Source organism: Chelon labrosus (genome assembly GCF_963514085.1).
Source record: "Chelon labrosus genome assembly, chromosome: 1".
NCBI lineage: Eukaryota > Metazoa > Chordata > Actinopteri > Mugiliformes > Mugilidae > Chelon > Chelon labrosus.
Window position 1 is genome coordinate 29,196,946 of NC_140337.1, and position 22,556 is coordinate 29,219,501.

At 44.9% G+C, this 22,556-nt stretch overlaps 1 protein-coding gene across 1 annotated transcript; it reads right to left on the bottom strand.

Moving 5' to 3' along the window:
• Nucleotides 1-7,084: 7,084 nt before the first annotated feature.
• On the bottom strand, nt 7,085-13,221 carry LOC311492270 (uncharacterized protein; the record flags this gene model as incomplete). Its single annotated transcript, XM_084550506.1, has 4 exons — nt 7,085-8,035; nt 8,354-11,440; nt 11,567-12,663; nt 12,955-13,221. The coding sequence occupies 3 exons, from the start codon at nt 13,219-13,221 to the stop codon at nt 8,611-8,613; spliced, it is 4,194 nt and encodes a 1,397-aa protein (XP_084406632.1). The 3' UTR covers nt 7,085-8,035; nt 8,354-8,610.
• Nucleotides 13,222-22,556: the final 9,335 nt, after the last annotated feature.

The following is a 22,556-nucleotide window of genomic DNA, read 5'->3' on the forward strand; positions in this document are numbered from 1 at the left end:
CTGATCAGAGACTTTGTAGAGAGGTCCCACGCAAACCACCTACTCCTGAATGTGGTCAGGACTGTCTCGGTCAACCCTGAGCAGAGTGATGCTAGACGTGTGGGACGGAATTATCCGCATGTCAGCCAGGTATATCAAATTCCCATACAATTTACGAATGTAATCGGCGCTATTGACTATAAAAGCGCTATCACCATGATGAAACATTTTCATTCGATCAATGCGTAAATGCAATTAACCAACATTTATCTACTATAAGTATGCGGGAATCAAGATGAACAGCAGACTGGACTGGAGGGACAACAGCAATGCTGTGGACAAGAAGGGCCTGAGTATAGAAGGACAGTGGAGCTCGTTCTCCAACAGATTGATCCAGCTACACTGCCACAGTGAATGCTACAGGACGTCATTCTTACCAAACTCTGTCCAGCTGGACAACAACTCACCTTTCTGTAACAGATAAGTCCATGTTATTTATGTTATGGACACGCCTACATGTACATTTGTTCATATGCTCATTCTGTGCGTTTGTTTGCTCATACTATTTTTATTTTATTTTATTAGATTTTTATTTTTATTTTATTTAATCTTTCTTTTTCTTGTGATTCTTAAGAGTGTTTTTTTATGTGCAACTAAGCTACTGCGACCAAGCAATTTCCCTTGTGGATCAATAAAGTTTATTCCAAGTCTAAGTCTAAGTCTGAGACTCCTTCAACCATTATAGTGAATGTCTGCAGAAGCCCCAGTAGGTGCACTCAACTCAACACAAAGTCTTTTGTGGACATTTTATTCAGCATTCTGGGAATGGTTACTATCGTGTCTGATGGATTCATGTGAACAAACACCTGTTTCAAAATCAACAGTACTCAAGTTACAAGATTAAGTAACCCTCCCTCAAGAAAAACACTGGAAATGGCTGTGTTTGCTGATGATTTGGATTAACAGATATCTGAGCCATCTTTACTACCTCATATTCTGCAAACAGCATCGCTGGGAAAATGCCAAAGTAAACGAGACTTTGCTTGTTGTCTTTCCCTTTAGGACACAGTGAGACGTTTTCTGCTTGGAACGGTGTCACATGAGCTCTTCAGAGTTTTTTTTGTTTTTTTCTCAGTGTTGTATCAAAAACATCACAAAATGAAATCCAAAGTAAGTGTTACCAGGCTCATATCCCTTTCTGTTAGGGTCAAATTTGATCCGTTTACCAGTTAAAATATGTAAAAAGTACAATTTGCCTGTTTTTATTGGAACAAGACTTCATGATATCCTCAGCAACAGCTATTCACAACCAAATAATTTTTCACCATTTTAGTAAATTCTGAATGCCTCTAAAACAAACAAACAAAAAAAAGTGTATCCCCTAGTTTGAAATAAACTGGAATATGTTTTTTCCTGAAAATTTTCCTGAGTTTCTCGAACACTCCAGCCACGTAGGGGATGACGATGTTCTTCCTTTTGTTGTACTCCTCCTCTCTGTCCTTTTTGGGACATCTTTTTGAGCCTTTGACAAAGGCCCAGTTGGGATATCCACATGTCTTGAGTGTTTGTTTGATGTGTTTATGCTCCTTCTCTATACCATCCAGTTTTGTGGGTACAGTCTGTGCTCGATGCTGAAGAGTTCTGATGACCCCTAGTTTGTGTTCAAGGGGGTGGTGGGAATCAAATAATAAATGCTGATTGGTGTGAGTGGGTATATACTTCAGTGTTGAGGCTTTGGTCTTCTTCCACGTGCACCAGACAGTCCAGGAAGGCCAGACTATATCTGCTGATGTCCTCCCGAGTGAACTTGATGTTTCTGTCCACTGCATTGATGTGCTGTGTGAAAGATTCCACTTCCTGTGTCTTGATTTTAACCCAAGTGTCGTCCACGTACCTGAACCAGTGGGTGGGGGTGTTTCCTGTGAAGGAGTTCAGGGCTGTGGTCTCTACCTCCTCCATGTAAAGATTGGCCAAGATCGGTGACACCAGTGACACCATCGCACAGCCGTGTTTCTGCCTGTTGAATCCTCCATTAAATTGGAAATAGGTGGTCGTCAGTCTGGGGTGAGGGTGGTTCTACCGGCCAAGGTGTCATCCTTTTGTAGTCTTTCCCGTACTACTTTTGCAGCTTCTCTGGTGGGGATACACGTGAAAAGGGAGGTCACATCATAGGATACGATGGTTTCCTCTGGACCCAGTGTGATGTATCTCTAGGATGTCACAAACACACCTTGAGCGTCTGTGAATGGTGTGGATGCTGACTTGCAGAGTCTGTGTGATGATGTTTATGTTTGCTGAGAGTATTTCCAGCTGTGTGAAATGATGGAGGGAGCACCAGAGAGATGTTTCCTCTGGTTGGTCTGCTGCAGAGCTTGAGCAGGAAAAGCTGGGGGATCTGGCTGTTGCATGTCGTGACTGCCATGGTGAACTTCAATGTCAGGAGGGTGTCTGCATTGTGGCACGGGTAAATCCTCAATTTCTTTATCAATTTGAGCTAAAGCATAATTCTGACTGCTATTTCTGGTAAAATCTGTGATAGACTGGAGACCTGTCCAGGGTGTATCCCCACCTCTCGCCCGATGACAGCTGGGATAGGCTCCAGCAGACCCCCGCGACCCTTAACAGGAATAAGCGGGTATAGAAGATGAATGAATGAATGAATGAATGAATTCTGGTAAAATGTGCTTGGAAGTAATCATCAGTGAGTTGTAATGATTGCTTCAAAGACGGAGCATGACTGAATTTATTCTCAAGATCACAGTTCTCCAAATCTGCAGCTGCCTCGACCACTTGAGCCTCTGCTTAGGCAGCACACTCTTCCTTAATTGCATTCAATGTAAGCTTGGCCTCTCTATGTGTGCCCTCACCACTTACATGTCGATTTCGTGTTTTGCATAGGCTGCTCATGTGCGTGCTAGTGTCAGCAACCCAAAGACTTGCTGTATCTCCGTCTTGTGACTCATTCCCTTCTGCCAAAATGAGCGACTTAATGTAGGCTTGCAAGTGGGTCACATCCAAGTCTATCCAAATGCCCCCATATACTCACCCCCTTTCTGAATAGAGCTAAAAGAGCCTGGGGTCAAATTAACCCCAAAGAACACTGATGCGAGCAACATGGGTACAGGACATTGAAAACATATCATTGTGATATGAAGAAAAAAAATAATGTTCATCATAAATTTAGAGACATTAAACATTGGATGGTAATCAAATTGACCTCAGACACAATAGGAGTGTTAATCAGTCTGTCTGTTTAGCTAAGTATATGTTCAGGCGAACAACACTCAGTGAAGACAGAACAAGTATCAATATATCAACAAAATATTTATCACTGAAAAGTAATTTCATCTGAGATATCATTCATTCATTCATTCATTCGTTCATCTTCTGTACCCGCTTAGTCCTGTTAAGGGTCACAGGGGTCTGCTGGAGCCTATCCCAGCTGCCATCGGGTGAGAGGTGGGGGTACATCCTGGACAGGTCGGGTCAGATATCTGTTAATCCAAATCATCAGCAAACACAGCCATTTCCAGTGTATTTCTTGAGGGAGGGTTACTTGATCTTGTAACTTGACTACTGTTGATTTTGAAACAGGTGTTTGTTCACATGAATCCATCAGACACGATAGTAACCATTCCCAGAACGCCCTAAACTGTAATGCTGAATAAAATGTCCACCAAAGACTTTGTGTTGAGTTGAGTGTACCTGCTGGGACTTCTGCAGACATTCATTATAAATGGTTGAAACAGTCTCAGACTTAGACTTAGACTTGGAATAAACCTTATTGATCTACAAGGGAAATTGCTTGGTCACAGTAGCTTAGTTCCACATTAAAAAAAAAAAAAAAAACACTCTTAAGAACCACAAGTACTCTTAAGAATAAAATACAAGTAAAATCTAGAAGGATAAAATAAAAAAGTATAAGCAACAAAAAGAAACAGAATTAGGCCCTGCGATAGACTGGCGACCTGTCCAGGGTGTACCCCACCTCTGGCCCGATGACAGCTGGGATAGGCTCCAGCAGACCCCAGTGACTCTTAACAGGAATAAGCAGGTACAGAAGATGAATGAATAAATGAATGTACAGAATTAGCATATGAACAAATGTACAAGAAATAGGGACGGAGGAATATATAGTATATACATAGGAATGATAGTCAGGTGCAATAGTGTCCATTAACATGAATAACATGGAGTTATCTGTTACAGAAAGGTGAGCTGTTGTACAGCTGGATAGAGTAGGGTCTGAATGAAGTCCTGTAGCGTTCAGTGTGGCAGTGGAGCTGGATCAGTCTGTTGGAGAATGAGCTCCACTGTCCCTCTATTGTCTAGTGTAGTGGATGAGATGGATTGTCCATGATGGAGAGCAGTTTGTCCAGTGTCCTCCTGTCCTTCATTGAGACAAATGTCTCCAACTCACTGCCAATAACATGACCAGCCTTTCAGATTAATTTGTCGATCCTACTTAGGTCCTTTTTGCTGGGGCTGCTCCCCCAGCAAAGTACAAACTGGTAGAGAGTCTATCCATTAAAAGACCTGAGCCTCCTCAGGAAGTGGAGTCTACTCAGACCCTTCTTGTCCACAGGGTTGCTCTTGTCCCTCCAGTCTAGTCTGTTGTTCATGTGGACTCCCAGGTACTTATAGTGGTCAGCTACTTCCACCTCCAGGCCCTGGATGGTGATGAAATCAATGACCAGCTCCTTGGTCTTGTCCACATCCAGGAGTAGGTGGTTTGCCACTCCACAAAGTCTCTGATCAGTGTCCTGTACTCCACCTCCTGTCCATCTCTACTACATCCAACCACTGCAGTCATCAGAGAACTTCTGCAGGTGGCAGGACCCAGAGCTGTACTGGAAATCAGACGGGTAAAGAGTGAACAGTAATGGAGACAGGACTGTAGCCTGAGGTGCCCCCATATTACTGATAACAGTATCGGGCAGGGAGCCCCCCAGCTGCACAAACTGGGTCCTGTCAGACAAGTAATCAGCAATCAGGCTGCATCCTGCTGGGGATGGCTGCTGCCATCAAGGAGTGTCATTGTTATGGGGTGGGTGAGTTGTGGTCAGCAGCGTGTTCTGTGAACCTTGGCGCTCAAATTTGAATCTGTTCATCCTTGACTGTAAGGAAATATTTGTGCCAAATTTGAGGGAAATTCCTGAGACAACAGACTCACGAGAATGAGACAAATGTACAGAAGGACACAATACTTCCAGCCATGGCTGAGATTAGGACTGAGGCATGAGAATGCCAATTAAAACTGTATAATTGTGACTCTGCAAGTTTATGGATTTTTAATAATTTATGTAACACAAACTTTTGGTTTATGTAGATTGTACATATGGTGTCCTAACCATGCTTTATCTGGTAATGGTATTTCTCTGTTTGTTGACCTGTGTCACTTCCTCATTTAGTGAGATCATAAGGTAAGTAACTGTATTTGACCCTCCTGTTGCCTTCGGATCAATTTGACCAAAATTGTAAACTGTCATAACTCTTCCATATAATTGCCTGGAAATTCTATGGATGGTCCCCTACTATGCTCTGTACAAGTCAAATTAATTCTTTGTTCAATTATGTGTTATGTTTTATCAAGATTTATAGCACCTGTTGTCTTCCCGAGTCAGTTTGGCTCGGTTATATTTAGTGGTGCAATGGGTCGGACTATTGCACTTTGCAGCGCAATGAACACACACACACGTACAACCACCTACACATACCTACCCATCCACCCACTCATCCCCACCCACACACACATACAAACTCATGCATGTATACATACACACATACACACACATATGCACACACATGCACATGTGGTGAAGGTGTCCAGAGGGAGTACTATATAAAAAATACTAATGCAATCAAATCAGTTTTATTGCTAATCTTTAACATATTCAAGACTCTAATCACCACCAAAGCCCCATCGCCGTACTGTTTATTTTATGGAAAACAATTCAGTTTTTGTGGGTTTTTTGTAAAAAACATTTAATACTTCATATTTTTTTGTTTTGAGCAGGTCTGAAGTTGTTTAAGTGATTTATGGAAAAAATATTGATGTATGATGATGGCTGTTTTTTGCATGTGTACATTTTTGCCATGAAGGTGTCAAGAGGGTGCAATGCATCACGAGAGTATAAATGACACGTGAGAGTAAAAGACACTGGATTTAAAAAATTTGACCAAAAAGTAGAGTTCCTGCAGAAATTCATGCCACTTGCTGTTGCACAGCCAAAATGTTCACTAAATGAAAACAAGAAAAAAGTTGAAAAAAATGTACAAAAATGTCAGAGGAGGGCAAGGGTTAAACAACTATCTGCATGTTTCCTGAACATTATGAAATGAAATCATGTTTTGGAGGCAAAAAATAAATAAATAAATAAATAGTGAAAATAGTATTTTCGGATCTGTCAGATGTACTTATCATTTTGGCCACCACTGTATGTAGGGTAGACTTTTAAGAGACAGGCAAATAATACTCCTTAACCCAATCCCGTGCATTACCACTGGCTCTCCACTCCAAACTGTTAAGTCGATGGATGACAAGGGTTGAGTCATTGAGAAAACTTACGAAAAACCTAACCCTAACCTTAACCCTAGGCCACAGATCCAGCCTCCCATGACTGTCTAGAGCAGCAGCCACTACCTTTTTGAAAGTGAGAGCTACTTCAAGTGTACCAATTAACACGAAGGGCTACCTGTTTCATACAAATTTCCTGAATAATATAGTCGCGCAATTCACCTTTAATAATAATAATAGTAGTAGTAATAATGTACAAATGAACAATTCTGTGACAGTTTTTAGGAATGAACTCTGTCCCTTGTCTGCACAAAGTCCTTTTTTTTTTTTTTTTTACATATTTACACTAATCATATAACATTTCTATGAATCACCAAATCTGTAGGATTTTTAATAATAACATCTGTTACACTTTTTAAACAAATAATTTTACTAACTACTACTTTTATAACATTTTTGAACAAATCACGAACTCTGTAATATTAGAAAAAAAGATAAAATTCTTTCATATATTTACATTAAGCATATAACATTTGTATAAATCACCAAATCTATAGCATTTTAACATCTGATTATCTGTTACACTTAAAGAATGAATCATTTTTCATATTTTGTACAACATTTGAGTGTAACGTTGCCTTGGTGTTTCACTAAAAACTTTCGTTATCCCTTTCTTTGTCTGTACATTTCTGTCAGTGGGAAGGCTGACATTGCATGTTGTCCACCAGTGTAGTGTATTCTGGGATATAATTTGACACTGCAACTCTGAGTGAGTCTTGTAGATGTGCATCTGTAAGGCGTGTTCCGTGTTTGTTCTTAATGAAGTTCATGTCAGAAAAGGTTAATTCACAGAGATAGGTTGAACCAAAAAGGCAGGCAACTTTCATAGCTGCTATGCGTACACCTTTATACTTTTCTGTGTCCACAAGGCAGCACTGTCAAAAGCCTCAGATGCAGAAGCATTTCCATTCAGCACTGACTTCACAGAGAAAATGTTCATCTTCGCTTTGAATATGTTTACAGCGCTTATCATGTCAGTGACAGTCTTACCTTTGCCTTGCAGCTCACTGTTCAAATGGTTCAGTGTCCCGGTCATGTCAGTTAAAAATGCAAGGTCAAGAATCCACTCAGTGTCCTCGAGCAGCTTGGCATCTTCCCCTTTGGACTGCATGAACTCTTTGATTTCAGTCAAAGGTGCCAAAAAACTCTGCAAAACTCGTCCCCAGCTGAGCCATCGGTGTTCCGCCCGAATAATCGGATTTCTGTATGTAGAAACAGATCACCATATTCAGCTGACAGTTTGTCCAGTTCGTTGAATATCCTGTGCGATGGAGGCTTAACACTGTTAGGCTGGTTTCTCTGGTTTGTAATCGCGAAGTGTGCGTCTGTTAGAACGCCCTTTATAAGTGTCCCCCAAGACTTGAATAAAGAAGGATGAAGCAGGAAACCGGTGAACCTTTTATGGCACTTTAATCCAGTGTAGACAGCTAACACTTACAGATGTGGAGTGCTGGTGTGTGTGTGTGTGTGTGTGTGGTTCTGGAATAAATGAAAACAACAGCCATCAATAAACAACTCCCAATATGCTTGTCTATAGCACACAATCCGAAATAATAAGCTAATTATCATTAGCATGAAATTATATTAAACATCATATACAGAATGAATATACTTAGTATCAAATATTTAACTGACTACAAAGAAAGAGGTCAGTGGCATAAATATAACATAAATTGGCCGTTTAAACCATCAGCGGTGATAGCTAACACTGCTAGAATTACACACTGTAGCACCAGATGTAAACTGAAAAATATAACAACAATGTAGGCATCCAGTAAAATAAACAATATAACTTACGTTTCTCTGGACGCACACTGAAACACAACTAGCGGATCAACCGACACAAAGTAACGACTCAGCGTCATCCACTCACAATACAAACGTCTCACCGTCGTCAGTCTCTTACTCTCTCTCTCACAATCAGCGGCACTCTGCCTGATGTAGCGCGGCAGCGCCCCTAGTGGCTAGATACACTTTAATCATCTGCTCTGTCATACAGTCTTCAGAACAGCCGCCCCCAAATTTGCTCCAGCAAATTTGCAGTATTCAGTTTATCATTGTTCATGTCCTTCTGGTACAGCTGGGAGTCTGATGAGACGACTCACAGGTCGGACATAGGTGCGTTCCTTCACTTTAACCTCCGCTGTGCGAATCAGACCATCTGCCCCAGTGAACACCTTCTTGATTTTCCCAACAGGCCATGATGCTCTCGGCAGTTGAGGATCGACGATCATTACGACAGTGTCCGGCTGAAGAGGGGATGTGTTCGACTGCCACTTGGATCGGGTTTGCAGTGTGGGCAGGTAGTGGCGCAGGAACCGCACCCAGAAGCGGTCAGACAGCACTTGGCAGGCTCTCCATTGACGCCGGCTGAGCAGCTCTGAGTCGTGATATACTGCCTGAGGTAGGGAAGGGTCAGGCCACCCCATCAGCAACAGATTGGGGGTGACCGGGTCCGGGTCTGCTACGTCGGATGATATGTAGCCGAGAGGCTTGGAGTTGAGTATACCCTCAATTTCAATCAGGACGGTGGTCAGCACTTCTCCACTGACAACTTGTGAGCCCAGGGTAGCAGTCAGAGCAGCCTTGATAGACCTGATTTCCCTCTCCCAGGAGCCTCCAAAGTGGGGAGCGCTAGGTGGGTTGAAACAAAACTTTATCTGGTGCTCTGCCAGCCGAGCCTGGAGGGAAGGATGAAGGGTTTGGAAAGCTTCTTGTAATTCCCTATCTCCACCTCTGAAATTGGTGCCCTGGTCCGAGAGCAACTCTGCTGGTTTACCGCGGCGGGATATGAACCTCCTTAATGCCATCAGGAAGGAGTCTGTGCTAATACTGGACAGCACTTCAATGTGGACTGCTCTTGTCGTGAGGCATTTAAAGAGCAAGCCCCATCGTTTCTCATTCCGGCGGCCAACCTTAACCTGCATCGGGCCAAAACAATCAATCCCCGTGGAATAGAAGGCAGGTTGATGAAGCCTTAGCCGTGCAGGGGGCAAGTCTGCCATCTTGGGGTTGACAGGTTGGGCTCTCCACCTCTGACACTCAGCGCATGAGCGCTGCTCTTTTCTTATGGCTTCACGGCCACGAAGGATCCAGAACTTCCTCCTCAGTTCTGCAAAGAGTCGCTCTGCACCAGGGTGTTTGAGATCATGGTCAGCCTGGCGGATGAGCAGCTTGGTGACAGCATGCCTTGGGTCAAGGACTACAGGATGGATCAAATCATCCTCCAGATCCTGGCAACGCCGCAGTCGACCTCCTACTCGTATCAGCTGGAATGAGGCATCATATTCTGGAGCCAGGGTGATTAAGCTGCTGGAAGAAGGAACTTGTTTCCCAGCTGCCAGACACTGAACTTCTTCAGGGAAACTGTCTCTTTGAGCAGACTGCAGGATGCTGAGTTCCGCTTCCTTGAACCCCTCTGCTGTAGGAGTCCCTTTAGCATCAGCAGCCGCCCCATGAAGGTACTTCACGGTTGCCTTTACCAGTTCACTGAAGGTGCTAAACTGTTGAGCATCAGGCAAGGAATGGTGAGTGCCGGTTACCGTGCTAACCAGGCAGATTGTGGGCCTTCGTAGCTCTTCAGTGATGTCTTCACTCGTTGTGACTGGGTGCACTGGCCACTGGTCAGGTGGCACCCGCAGGAACAGGGGTCCGTGGATCCAACGATTGTCACCTGAGAGATCCTGCAGTGTTTTCCCCCTAGTGAGGTCATCCGCGGGGTTCTCTGATGTCTCCACGTAGCGCCAGGCCTGGCTATCAGTCAACTCTTGAATTTCTGCAATACGGGTTCCTGCAAACACTTTAAAGCGGCAAGAGTCCGACTGGATCCAAGCAAGACCCGTAGTGGAGTCCGTCCACATAACCACTCTGGATATCTCCAATGTGAGCTCTCGGGTTAACGCATTTGCAAGTTGTGCACCTGTGAGCGCAGCACACAGCTCCAACCGTGGCATGGAAAGCTGACGCTTGGGGGCCACTCTGGACCGGGCTGTTAGGAATGCCACCTCCACATGCCCCTCTCCATCTTCTGTGCGTAGATATCCCACACTGCCGTAAGCATGTTGGGATGCATCACAGAAGATGTGGACCTCCCGATTGTTGGCTGAATGGTCCATGGCTGGAGTAATGTAGCAGCGAGGCAGTCTGATGTTGTCCAGGTATTGTAACTCATTTTCCCAGTCTTGCCACGCTGTGAGCAACTCACCGGGCAGCAGAGGGTCGTCCCATTCCCTCTTCTTATCCCATAACTGCTGAACAAGCACTTTGGCTTTTGTAGTATATGGCACAAGGAACCCTAGGGGGTCGTATTGGCTAGCCAGCACCTTGTAGATGTTCCTCATGGTGGCGGGGGAGCGCTCCATCAGCCGTGACTTATACCGCAGCGTATCTGATTGGCATAACCAACGCAGCCCCAGGGCAGGTTCTTGTGGGTCCATGTTTGTGTGGTTTAGCAACTGTTCACTACTCTCTGACCTGATCTCCTTGGGCAGGTGGCTGATGACATCTGGCATGCTGCTGGCCCACTGTCGCAGTTCGAAGCCTCCCTCCCGTAACAGCCCCCTCATCTTGTCTGTGACATCTTTGGCCATATCTGGAGTAGGGAAGCTCTGTAACCAGTTGTCCACATAGAAGTGGTTCTCGATGGACTCACGCACTGCATCCTCTGAGTGGGTGTGATCATGTACATGCCTCTGTAGAGCGTATATGGCGCAGCATGGGGAACAAGTAGTCCCAAAGGGAAGGACCTGCCACTCGTAGACGCTAGGTCGGGAATCTCTCTGTAGGTCACGCCAGAGAAAGCGCAACAGAGGGCGATCTCCAGGCAGCAACCTCACCTGGTGAAACATTCCCTTTGTGTCACTGCTGATGGCAATGGAATGTTCCCTAAACCGCAGCAGGACACCCAGGAGAGATGCACCTAGGTTCAGGCCAGACAACAGTAGCTCATTAAGGTTCTTATCCTATATATATCCTTTCCTGTTGTGTGTCACCAGATGATGGGGAATAAACCACGACTCCTTGGAGGTCTCCACCTGCTCCTGACTAATTTTAGAGACATAGCCGGCCTTCTTCAGCTTCGTGATCTCTGCCTGATATGCTTCTGCCTTCACTGGGTCTTTGCCAAGACGCTTCTCTGTGCTACGTAGGCTGGGGAGTACAGCCTCAGGCTGCTCTGTGAGTATAGGCATGTTACTCACTCGCAACAGTGGGGTGGCGTATCTGAGGGCTCCATCCACCTCCACTGTCCTAGTCTTTGCCTCTAGCAAGTTCACGGCCTCTTGGTCTCTCCGTGACCTAGTCACCAGCTTCTCGTTTCTGTACGGCAAGGTGTCCAGCTGCCAGAGCTTCTCTACCTGATTAAAGAGTTCAGCCGCAGGGGACTTGGTGGACACGAACAGACACTGCTGTGGGCGGTTGCACTGTTGGGGAGACTTGACTGGCCCTTGCAGTGTCCAGCCAAGCCTGGTCTTCACCGCAGCTGGACCCCCTGGTGGGCCGAGGCGAACAGGTTCGATAGGGGTCACAAGGTGCGGACAGTCTGAGCCTATCAAAAGGAGTGGGTGGACATCGGTGAACGGCTGCAGGGGGAGTGTCTTGAGGTGCTTATATCTGCGTTGAAGCCTCTTCACTGGGTAAGAGTGTTCAGCAAGACCTAGTCCGCCTGCAGTGAAGGCTCTCTCGATCGTAAATGTCTTTGTTGGTTGACCAGTTGGAGAGATTTTGAACGTCACTGATGAGCCATGTAGTGTTCTCACATCCTGCCGAACCGTTCTCAGGGTGAGGCTCTCTGGAGTTCCCTGAAGCTGCAGCTTCTGAACGGCCTCCTGGAGGAGGATTGTCCTCTCCGAGCCATCATCCAATATGGCGTATGTCTCCAGGGTGTGGTCGCCATTGCGCAGTAGCACCTTGCTGACCTTTAAAAGGACCTGACTGCAGCCAGCATGCCGATCCAGGTACAAAACCTCTGTTACTGGCTTCACCTCTGCACCAGTGCCATTCCCTGTTGAACGCTCATTATTACCAGGCCGGAGATTCACCTCATGCAAGGCCTCGAGATGCTTTCCCTTGCACGTCTTGCATAGGACTCTCAACCTACACTGGGTGGCCTGATGGTGCCGACCACAACGCCAGCAGCGATTGTTGGACTTCACCCAGGTTGTCTTCTGCTCTTTAGTTAATTGTCACCGCTGTCTGGTGCCCTCTCCTCTGGCAGGGGGGTTACTGTCTTGTGGAGGGTGCAGCTGTGCAGGCCGTACACTGAAAGGCGCTGCACCACTGCTGTCCATTTGACGTCTCATATCCCTCACCATCAGTTGCAACCTCCTATTATCCTCTTGTATTTACTGCAATACATCCATCATTGCTGGTGTGCTCTGATATGGCTGTGGCGTACTCACATATCCAAGTGATGCGGCACCGATGTGACTGGGAGACATGAACTCAGCAGGGTACTGTGTATGCTGTAGCGGACGCTGGGTGAGGGGTGTCATCTCGGCAAATCCCTCTCTGTTTCTGCTCCAGTCAGTCTCCTCTGTCGCAGCAGAGGTGTGTTCAGGGTAGCTTATAGCCTGTGGAAGGGTGTACCCTTCATAATCCTCCATCCATCTTGGTTGGCGCACTTGTCGGCGTGGACGTACATCTTCACTTGGGGGAACACGAGCCATTCTCACTTCGTAATTACCGAATCCGGCTCGAAGGACCATATGTGATGGAGGCTTAACACTGTTAGGCTGGTTTCTCTGGTTTGTAATCGCGAAGTGTGCGTCTGTTAGAACGCCCTTTATAAGTGTCCCCCAAGACTTGAATAAAGAAGGATGAAGCAGGAAACCGGTGAACCTTTTATGGCACTTTAATCCAGTGTAGACAGCATAGCATGAAATTATATTAAACATCATATACAGAATGAATATACTTAGTATCAAATATTTTACTGACTACAAAGAAAGAGGTCAGTGGCATAAATATAACATAAATTGGCCATTTAAACCATCAGCGGTGATAGCTAACACTGCTAGAATTACACACTGTAGCACCAGATGTAAACTGAAAAATATAACAACAATGTAGGCATCCAGTAAAATAAACAATATAACTTACGTTTCTCTGGACGCACACTGAAACACAACTAGCGGATCAACCGACACAAAGTAACGACTCAGTGTCATCCACTCACAATACAAACGTCTCACCGTCGTCAGTCTCTTACTCTCTCTCTCACAATCAGCGGCACTCTGCCTGATGTAGCGCGGCAGTGCCCCTAGTGGCCAGATACACTTTAATCACCTGCTCTGTCATACAGTCTTCAGAACATCCTGTGTTGTTTAGCTTTGGAGTGAATGTTATTAATGATCTTCACAACGAGAGTCATCACATGATAAAAGCCGGTCACTTTCGGACATATCACCTGCTGGTGAATGATGCAGTGGTAGTGTAGAAATTTGGGGAAATCTGGGTCACGTTTACACAGCGCGATTAAGCCTGCGTGTCGGCCACACCCTTTCAAGATTAAGCACAGCTCTTAAATACAGTTACTCGTCTCATCCTCTCTCACTAAATGAGGAAGTGACAAAGCTCAACAAACAGAGAAATATCATCATAACATAAATAATGGTCAGGACACCAAATGTACAATCTACATAAACCAAAAGTTTATTAAGCCACAATTATTGTGTTATATAAATGATTAAACATCCATAAACTTCCAGATTCACAATTATTAAGCTTAAATTGTCATTTTCATGCCTCAGTCCTAGTCACAGCCATGGCTGGAAGAATTGTGTTTTTATGTACATTTGTCTCATTCTCAGGAATTTCCCTCAAATTTGGCACAAACATTGTCTTGGAGTCAAAGAGGAACAGATTCAAATTTGAGCACCAAAGTTCACAAAACACACTGCTGACCACTCCTTGATTTCAGCAGCCATCCCCAGCAGGATGCAGCCTGACACAGGCACACACACAAAAAAGCTTTCGGAACAACTCAAAAATAACATGAAGAACAGCACAAGGTGTTGACCTGGCCTCCAAATTGACTAGATCCAAAACTGATCAAGTATCTGTGGGATGATCCACAGAGGCCCTCACCTCAACCCATAGGACGCAAAGGCCCCCCACTAATAGGAGGTGGAGTACAGGACACTGATCTGAGACTTTGTGGACTGGTCCCAGGCAAACCACCTACTCCTGAATGTGGACAAGACCAAGGAGCTGGTCACTGACTTCAGGAGGAAGAGGACCTGATACCTGGGAGTCCATATGAACAGCAGACTGGACTGGAGGGACAACAGCAACAGTGTGGACAAGAAGGGCCTGAGTAGACTACTTCCTGAGGAAGCTCAGCTCTTTTAATATATAGACTTCCTACCAGTCTGTACTTTGCTGTGGTTTGTTGGGGGAGCAGCACCAGCAAAAAGTACATAAGTAGGCTCAACAAATTGGCAGTGAGTTGGAGACGTTTGTCTCAGTGAGGGACAGTAGGACACTGGACAACCTGCTCTCCATCATGGACAATCCATCTCATCCACTACACCAGACAGTAAAGGGACAGAGGAGGTCATTCTCCAACACACTGATCCAGCTCCACTCCCACAGTGAACGCTACAGGACTTCATTCAGACCCTACTCTATCCAGCTGGACAGCAACTCACCTTTCTGTAACAGATAACTCCATGTTATTAACGTTAATGGACACTATTGCAACTTACTATCATTCCTATGTATATAATATATATTCTTCCGTCTCTGTTTCTTGTACATTTGTTCATATGCTAATTCTGTAATTTTGTTGTTATTTTTATTTTTATTGTTGTTATTATACTTATTTTATTTTATTTTATTTTACTTTATTTTATTTGTGGTTCTTAATTGTTTTGTTTTTTTTTTGTTTTTTTTTTAATGTGCAACTAAGCTACTGTGACCAAGCAATTTCCCTTGTAGTTCAGCAAAGTTTGTCTAAGTCTGAGACGGTTTCAACCATTTATAGTGATTGCCTGCAGAAGTCCCAGTAGGTACACTCAACTCACACAAAGTCTTTTGTGAAAATTTTATTCAGCATTACAGTTAATGTAATTCTGGGAATGGTTACTTTTGTGTCTGATGGATTCACATGAAGAAACACTGCAAAATCAACAGTCGTCAAGTTACAACATCAACCAACCCTCCCTCAAGGAATTCTCTGGAAATGGCTGTGTTTACTGATTATTTGGATGAACAGATATCTGACCCATCTTTATTACTTCATACTCTGTAAACAGCATCACTGAAAAAATTACAAATTAAACAGAGACTTTGCTTGTTGTCTTTCCCTTTAGGACACAGTGAGACGTTTTCTTCTTGAAACGGTGTCACATGAGCTCTTCTCCAACCACATCTGCTTTGCAGTCAGAGTTTTTTTTTTTTCTTTTTTTCTCAGTGTTGTGTCGAAAACATCACAAAATGAAATCCAAAGTAAGTGTTACCAGGTTCATATTCTGATAAGAATTAAGATTGGCTATGCTAGGCTACAGATGAGTAGGACAGGAATCTGAATCAGGCTAAATATAAATTAAATTGTAGCCCTGTACTGTTGACTGATCCATAGCTAACATGAGTAAAACAATAAGATAAATCTCCCAGTTGACATTTACACTTTACATTAATACATTAACATCAGTTTGGAGGCTTGCTGCAGCTCATTCTATAAAATTAAATATTGATTTATTGTCAAAGCTCAAAGCTGCAACCTTCACTGAATTAAACACCAATGATCTGTGTTTTTAAAGGGAATGAAACTAAGATGAAATTACTTTTCAGTGATAAATATTATGTGGATATATTGATACTGATTAACTCTCCTAGTCTGTTTGGGGTCAATATGACTACCATTCAATGTTTAACATCTCTAAATTTTTGCTTCATATTGATGACTCTTCCTAATTTAATAGGGGTAAACCGAGGACTGAGGTCAGTATAACATGCAATTTTAGAATACTCAAAAAGCTTTAGGGCCTTAACCCATCATGCTGGGGTTGGAAGTTACTGATAGATCACTCAACATAGGGGTGAAGCAACACATAAAAGCAGCACAGCATTTCTCTTGGTGCTCTGTGTGCTCTATCTTTCTGCTCTCTCTCATTGTGAGAATGTGTCTGAGACAGAGGACGTTGTTGGGGAGGACCCTGATAATAAGACATTTGTTGAGAATGAGACCCTCAGTGTTGACCCTCCTGTTGTCTCTCAACCACCAGTAAACATGCTACCTTCCAAAAATGGAAAGATGTTATGGTCTAGCTCCCTACTTGAACAGCAGGCTAGACTTAGTGCTGCTAATGTCATCAAAATGGTTCCAGGCCAAAACAGATATACTGATGAGCTCTTCACAACACTATAAATGAGAAATGATATACACTACATTGCCAAAAGTATTCACTCACCCATCCAAATAATTGAATTCAGGTGTTCCAATCATTTCCATGTCTACAGGTGTATAAAATTAAGCACCTAGGCATGCTGACTGCTTCTACAAACATTTGTGAAAGAATGGGTCGCTCTCAGGAGCTCAGTGAATTCCAGCGTGGTACTGTGATAGGATGCCACCTGTGCAAGTCATGTAATTTCCTCGCTACTAAATATTCCACAGTCACCTGTCAGTGGTATTATAACAAAGTGTAAGCGATTGGGAACAACAGCAACTCAGTCACAAAGTGGCAGGCCACGTAAAATGACAGAGCGAGGTCAATGGATGCTGAGGCACATAGTGCATAGAGGTTGCCAACTTTCTGCAGAGTCAATGGCTACAGATCTCCAGACTTCATATGTCCTTCAGGTTAGTTCAAGAACAGTGCGTAGAGAGCTTAATGGAATGGGTTTCCATGGTCGAGCAGCTGCATCCAAGCCAAACATCACCAAGTGCAATGCAAAGCGCCGGATGCAGTGGTGTAAAGTACGCCACCACTGGGCCCTAGAGCAGTGGAGGCGCGTTCTGTAGAGTGACGAATCACGCTTCTCCATCTGGCAATCTGATGGACACTGGCGGTTGCCATGAGAACGGTACTTGTCTGACAGCAAAGTGTAAAGTTTGGTGGAGAGGGGATTATGGTGTGGGGTTGTTTTTCAAGAGCTGGGCTTGACCCCGTAGTTCCAGTGAAAGGAACTCTGAATGCTTCAGCATACCAAGAGATTTTGGACAATTCCATGCTCCCAACTTTGTGGGAACAGTTTGGCCCCTTCCTGTTCCAACATGACTGAGCACCAGTGCACAAAGCAAGGTCCATCAAGAGGTCTAGTGGTTAGGATTCGGCGCTCTCACCGCCGCGGCCCGGGTTCGATTCCCGTTCAGGGAACTACTCCCCCAGGGGTGTGTTAGGATTCGGCGCTCTCACCGCCGCGGCCCGGGTTCGATTCCCGTTCAGGGAACTACTCCCCCAGGGGTGTGTTCTCTCCCCACTGCTCTTCTCCCTTTACACCACTGACTGCACCTCAAGGGACCCTTCTGTGAAACTCCTGAAGTTTGCAGACGACACCACCGTCTCATCCTGGACATCATCCTGGACCTGGACTCATCCGGGACGGCGACAAGTCTGCATACAGAAGGGAAGTGGAACAGCTGGTCCTCTGGTGCAGTCAGAACCACCTGGAGCTAAACCCGCTCAAAACTGTGGAGATGACAGTTGACTTCAGGAAGAGACCCCCTCACAATATTCAACAGGACAGTCCCCTTTAAGGTTCCTAGGGTCCACAATCGTACGGGACCTACCACATAGACATTGTAAAGAAGAAGGCCCAGCAGAGGCTGTACTTTCTGCGTCAGCTCAGGAAGTTCAACTTGCCTCAGGAGCTGCTGATCATCTTCTACACTGCAATAGTCCAGTCTGTCCTGACCACGTCCATCACGGTCTGGTTTGGATCTGCCACCAGGCATGACAGGGACAGACTGCAGAGAACAGTCAGGGCTGCAGAGAAGATCATTGGTACCGATCTTCCCTCCATCCAGGACCTGTACCAGTCCCGGGTCAGGAAGCGGGCCAGGAAAATCTCCACAGACCCCTCACACCCTGGTCACAATCTGTTTAGTCTCCTCCCCTCAGGCCGGCGTTACAGAGCACTTTACGCCAAAACCTCCCGCCGTCACAAGGACAGTTTCTTCCACCGGGCTGTCGCTCTGATGAACTCTGAGCAGTCACAGAGTGTGAGACCATTCACATGAACAGTAATCAACTAGAAAATTCCTGCGGAAATTTTGACTGTGCCGATGATGCTGACGTCCAGTTTCAAGTGTGCGTGGTCTAAAGGCCTGGCTGCTAGGCTCAAAGTGACTGGATGGGTGTGAGTTTGATGTCATGCAGGGTACAACAAACCAAACAGGATGACGAGGATGCAGTAGGCCTGGCTGAGAGAGAGAGACACTGAGAAGGGTCGTCCTTTATGCCCTTCTACAAACTGAAGGGCAGGTACAGGCAGCAGACCCCTCCCAGCTCCACCTGAAAGCCAGCATCAAATAAGGAAGAGGTTGGGAGGGATCGTCACACCCCCACCTTTAAGAGGGGTGTCCTCACTAGGATCCCCAGACTACAAACAACACAGTACAGCTACTGGATAGCTTCACAATACCCACAAAATGTCATGTAACATACTTAATATAACTCTTATGAGTGTTCAACAGCTCATTATTTATTTAATTAAAAACATCATAATATATTAAATTATTCCAATTATATATAAAACGTCATTAATGTTGTTACAAGCCACAAACGTTTCCTACTTTATGTGGTGGAATAATATATTTTTCAGTTTGACACAGTTTTATTTAAAAATATCTTCCCTTTAAATTGTAAGACTTTACATTATGTTTTAACTTCAGTGCCGGTTTGATGACTGTGATAAGCTCCCGCTAGCAACGCGGCGAATTAGCCGGCGGCTAACCCCACTAGCCTCCGCGTTAGCTCGCGGCTAACTCCCGCGGCTAACTCGCGGTTAAGTCCCGCGGGTCCGCGGTTAAATCCCGGTTAGCTCGCGGTTAACTCGAGGCTAGCTCGCGGTTAACTCGAGGCTAGCTAGCGGCTAGCTCCGCTAGCTCGCTAACATACATGAGCTATGCTGGAAGGCTAGCCTACGGCTAAAACATTGGGCGGCTAGTAGTTAACTTCTATTAACAGTTCAGCTATGTTGGGCACAAACACTTCACATATAAATAATTCTAGAAACTCACTTACCTAATAAAGTGATAGCACCAACAGAGGAGGGAGGGAGAGAGAGAGAGAAGGGTGGAGGAGAGGGGGGTCAAGGGGTGTTCTGCCTCCCTACTGTAGTGAATGTAATGTAATGGCTACCAGGCCTAGCAGCTGTGTGAAAGCACCAACAGAGGAGGGAGGGAGGAAGAGAAGGAGGGAGAGGAGTGGGGGGGGAGAGGGAGAGAGGGAGAGAGGGAGGGAAGGAGGGAGGGAGGGAGAGAGAGAGGGAGGGAGAGAGGGAAGGAGGGAGAGAGAGAGGGAGAGAGAGAGGGAGAGAGGGAGGGAGAGAGGGAGGGAGAGAGAGAGGGAGAGGGGGGAGGGGTCATGGGGTGTTCTGCCTCCCTACTGTAACAGTCTGATCGTCCCTAATGTTTTGTCAGTCTGTGTCTGTAATGCTATAGTGGGAGGGGAGGTGGGGGGATTGGAGTGGGGGGGGTCATAGTGTCAGGTTCTGGCCCCTACAGTATTGGAAGGGGTAGTTTTAATGTTTTGGCAGATCGTCTCCCTCTGTCTACCTCAGCCTTCTGTGTGCACCTGTGCTGGGTCTGCTCGTCAGGGTCGTTGCCACGACTACACGCCGCACATATACTTCTCCTGCACCCTAGGATTTGCCCTCCGAACAAATGCTCATAAATCAAAAACTACAAGTCCTATCGAAAAAACGAGCACATTGTGAGCGTCAGCCGAGGGTTTTCTACAATTTAGTGTTGTTCCCACGCGCGTACTGCGAAAATTGTGTCCGTAGTCGTTTTAGAAAAAAAGCATGCGACGAGAAAAATCATCGAAAAATCGCTCTCGATTTCCACATACACACACATGGGGAAAAATTCGAAAACTGATCGGCGCACTCCTCGCTCGGAGGAACCTGCAGCCCAAACCGTACGTCCCACACAAATAAAACCCACACCATCTGAAAGCCAACAAAAATCCCTACGTTTTTATGTATTTTTTATCTCTGTACCTCAAAAACTGTGGCCACCCCGTCAGATTTAAACTTCTTTTTTTCAGAATTTCCACGAAACTCTGAAGTTAGAGTGAGAGCTAGAGTGCATCCATAGAAAACCATTATAAACGATGATTTTTTAATTTTTTTCCAAAATTTCTCCAAAACGTAAACTGCGACCCTGACCAAACCGTAAAAGGTACCGAAACGCCGTTTTCAGGACTAAAAAGCTACACTTCCCGTGCCTCGTACAAACTTCCAAGCATTTTTCTACTCCGAAGCACGGCCGAGTAATCGCTCGACAAAGCGAAGCAGGAGATTTTGGAATGTTGGCGATTTTTTCGGGCTTTTCCATTCATGTCAATGGGCCAAAACGCCCGCTTTTTGCCCGATTATTCTCGCCCCGTTGGAAGGATCGCTTAGAAAAGTCATAGCACACTTGTCCCGATTAAGGCGCACGTCTGGATATGCAATTTGTTTATTTTTTTTAAGAACTCTGGGAGGAGTAGTGAACCGAAAAACTACGGAAGAAGGCGGAAGAAAATTAAGCTCGAGCAATAGTAATATATGTGCCATGCACAGGCAGGCAGGCTCCCATTGCCTGCAATGGGAGCTAGTGCATCGGCACAGATAATAACTCTGCACTATTGTATATACTCACTGTACGAAACCCTGGTTTGGTGTATATATCTGCTCTTATCCTATATTTTATGTGTATCAGATTGAGATTTATTTTATTTTTATTTTATTTTATTTTTATTTCACATATTTAAGTTGTTTCTGTACTAGAGAGAAAAGTTGCCGGAGTCAAATTCCTTGTATGTGTACATACTTGGCCATTAAAGCTGATTCTGATTCTGATTCTGATTCTGACATGGATGAGCCAGTTTGGTGTGGAAGAACTTGACTAGCCTGCACAGAATCCTGACCGCAACCCGACAAAACACCTTTGGGATGAATTAAAGCGAAGACACACTCCTAAACCTTGTGGAAAGAGTTCCCAGAAGAGTAGAAGCTATTATAGTTGCAAAGCGTGGGCCGTCATCATATTAAACCCTATGGATTAAGAATGAGATGTCACTTAAGTTCATATGCGTGTAAAGGCAGATGAGACAATACTTTTGGCAATATAGTGTACTTGATATAACAAATTTAGAGGGGTGTAAGTATATGGGGGCATTTGGATAGACTTGGATGTGACCGCTGTCTTCCCTTGTCCTCAGGGGGGCCCCTCAGAGAGACAGTAACTTCTACAAGGAGCAGACAAACCAACACCGATGAGGAAAGAAGATGATGGGTGAGTCTGAGGCGAACCTGGTGTAGAAAAATCTTCTTCTTCACCTTCTTCCTTCTCGTTGTCAGCCTGCTGGGAATGTGTCAGAAAGGAAAGAGATTCTCTTAAATACACATGTCCGGGTGAAAGCAGGATCAGAGGCCATGCTCACTGACTATGCAAAGATAAAAATGCAAACACGAATCGAACCTGTGATCCAAGGAAAACAGCAGCTACAGGTCAATGCTAAGAAAGGTGACTCATTGTTTCATTGAAGGTACTGGTGTTTATACTGGGCTGGTCCAACAATGGCCTCATTCAACCTCCAAGTGTTGACCAAACCTCACCTGATATTTGTCCAAGCAATTCAATCGTAAAGCATTACTAATGCATGTCTGTCTCAGTGTGAGACATGACTCCTCAAATAGCAGCCTGGCTTCGTAGTATCAGTACGTTTTAACCATGCAGTAGTACACCCACCTAACATGTTGTTAGTTGCAGTTTGACTAAATATAATAATTAAAAGTTGACAAAATAATTAAAAGCTGTCAACACTTATTTACATGATTCTGCGTG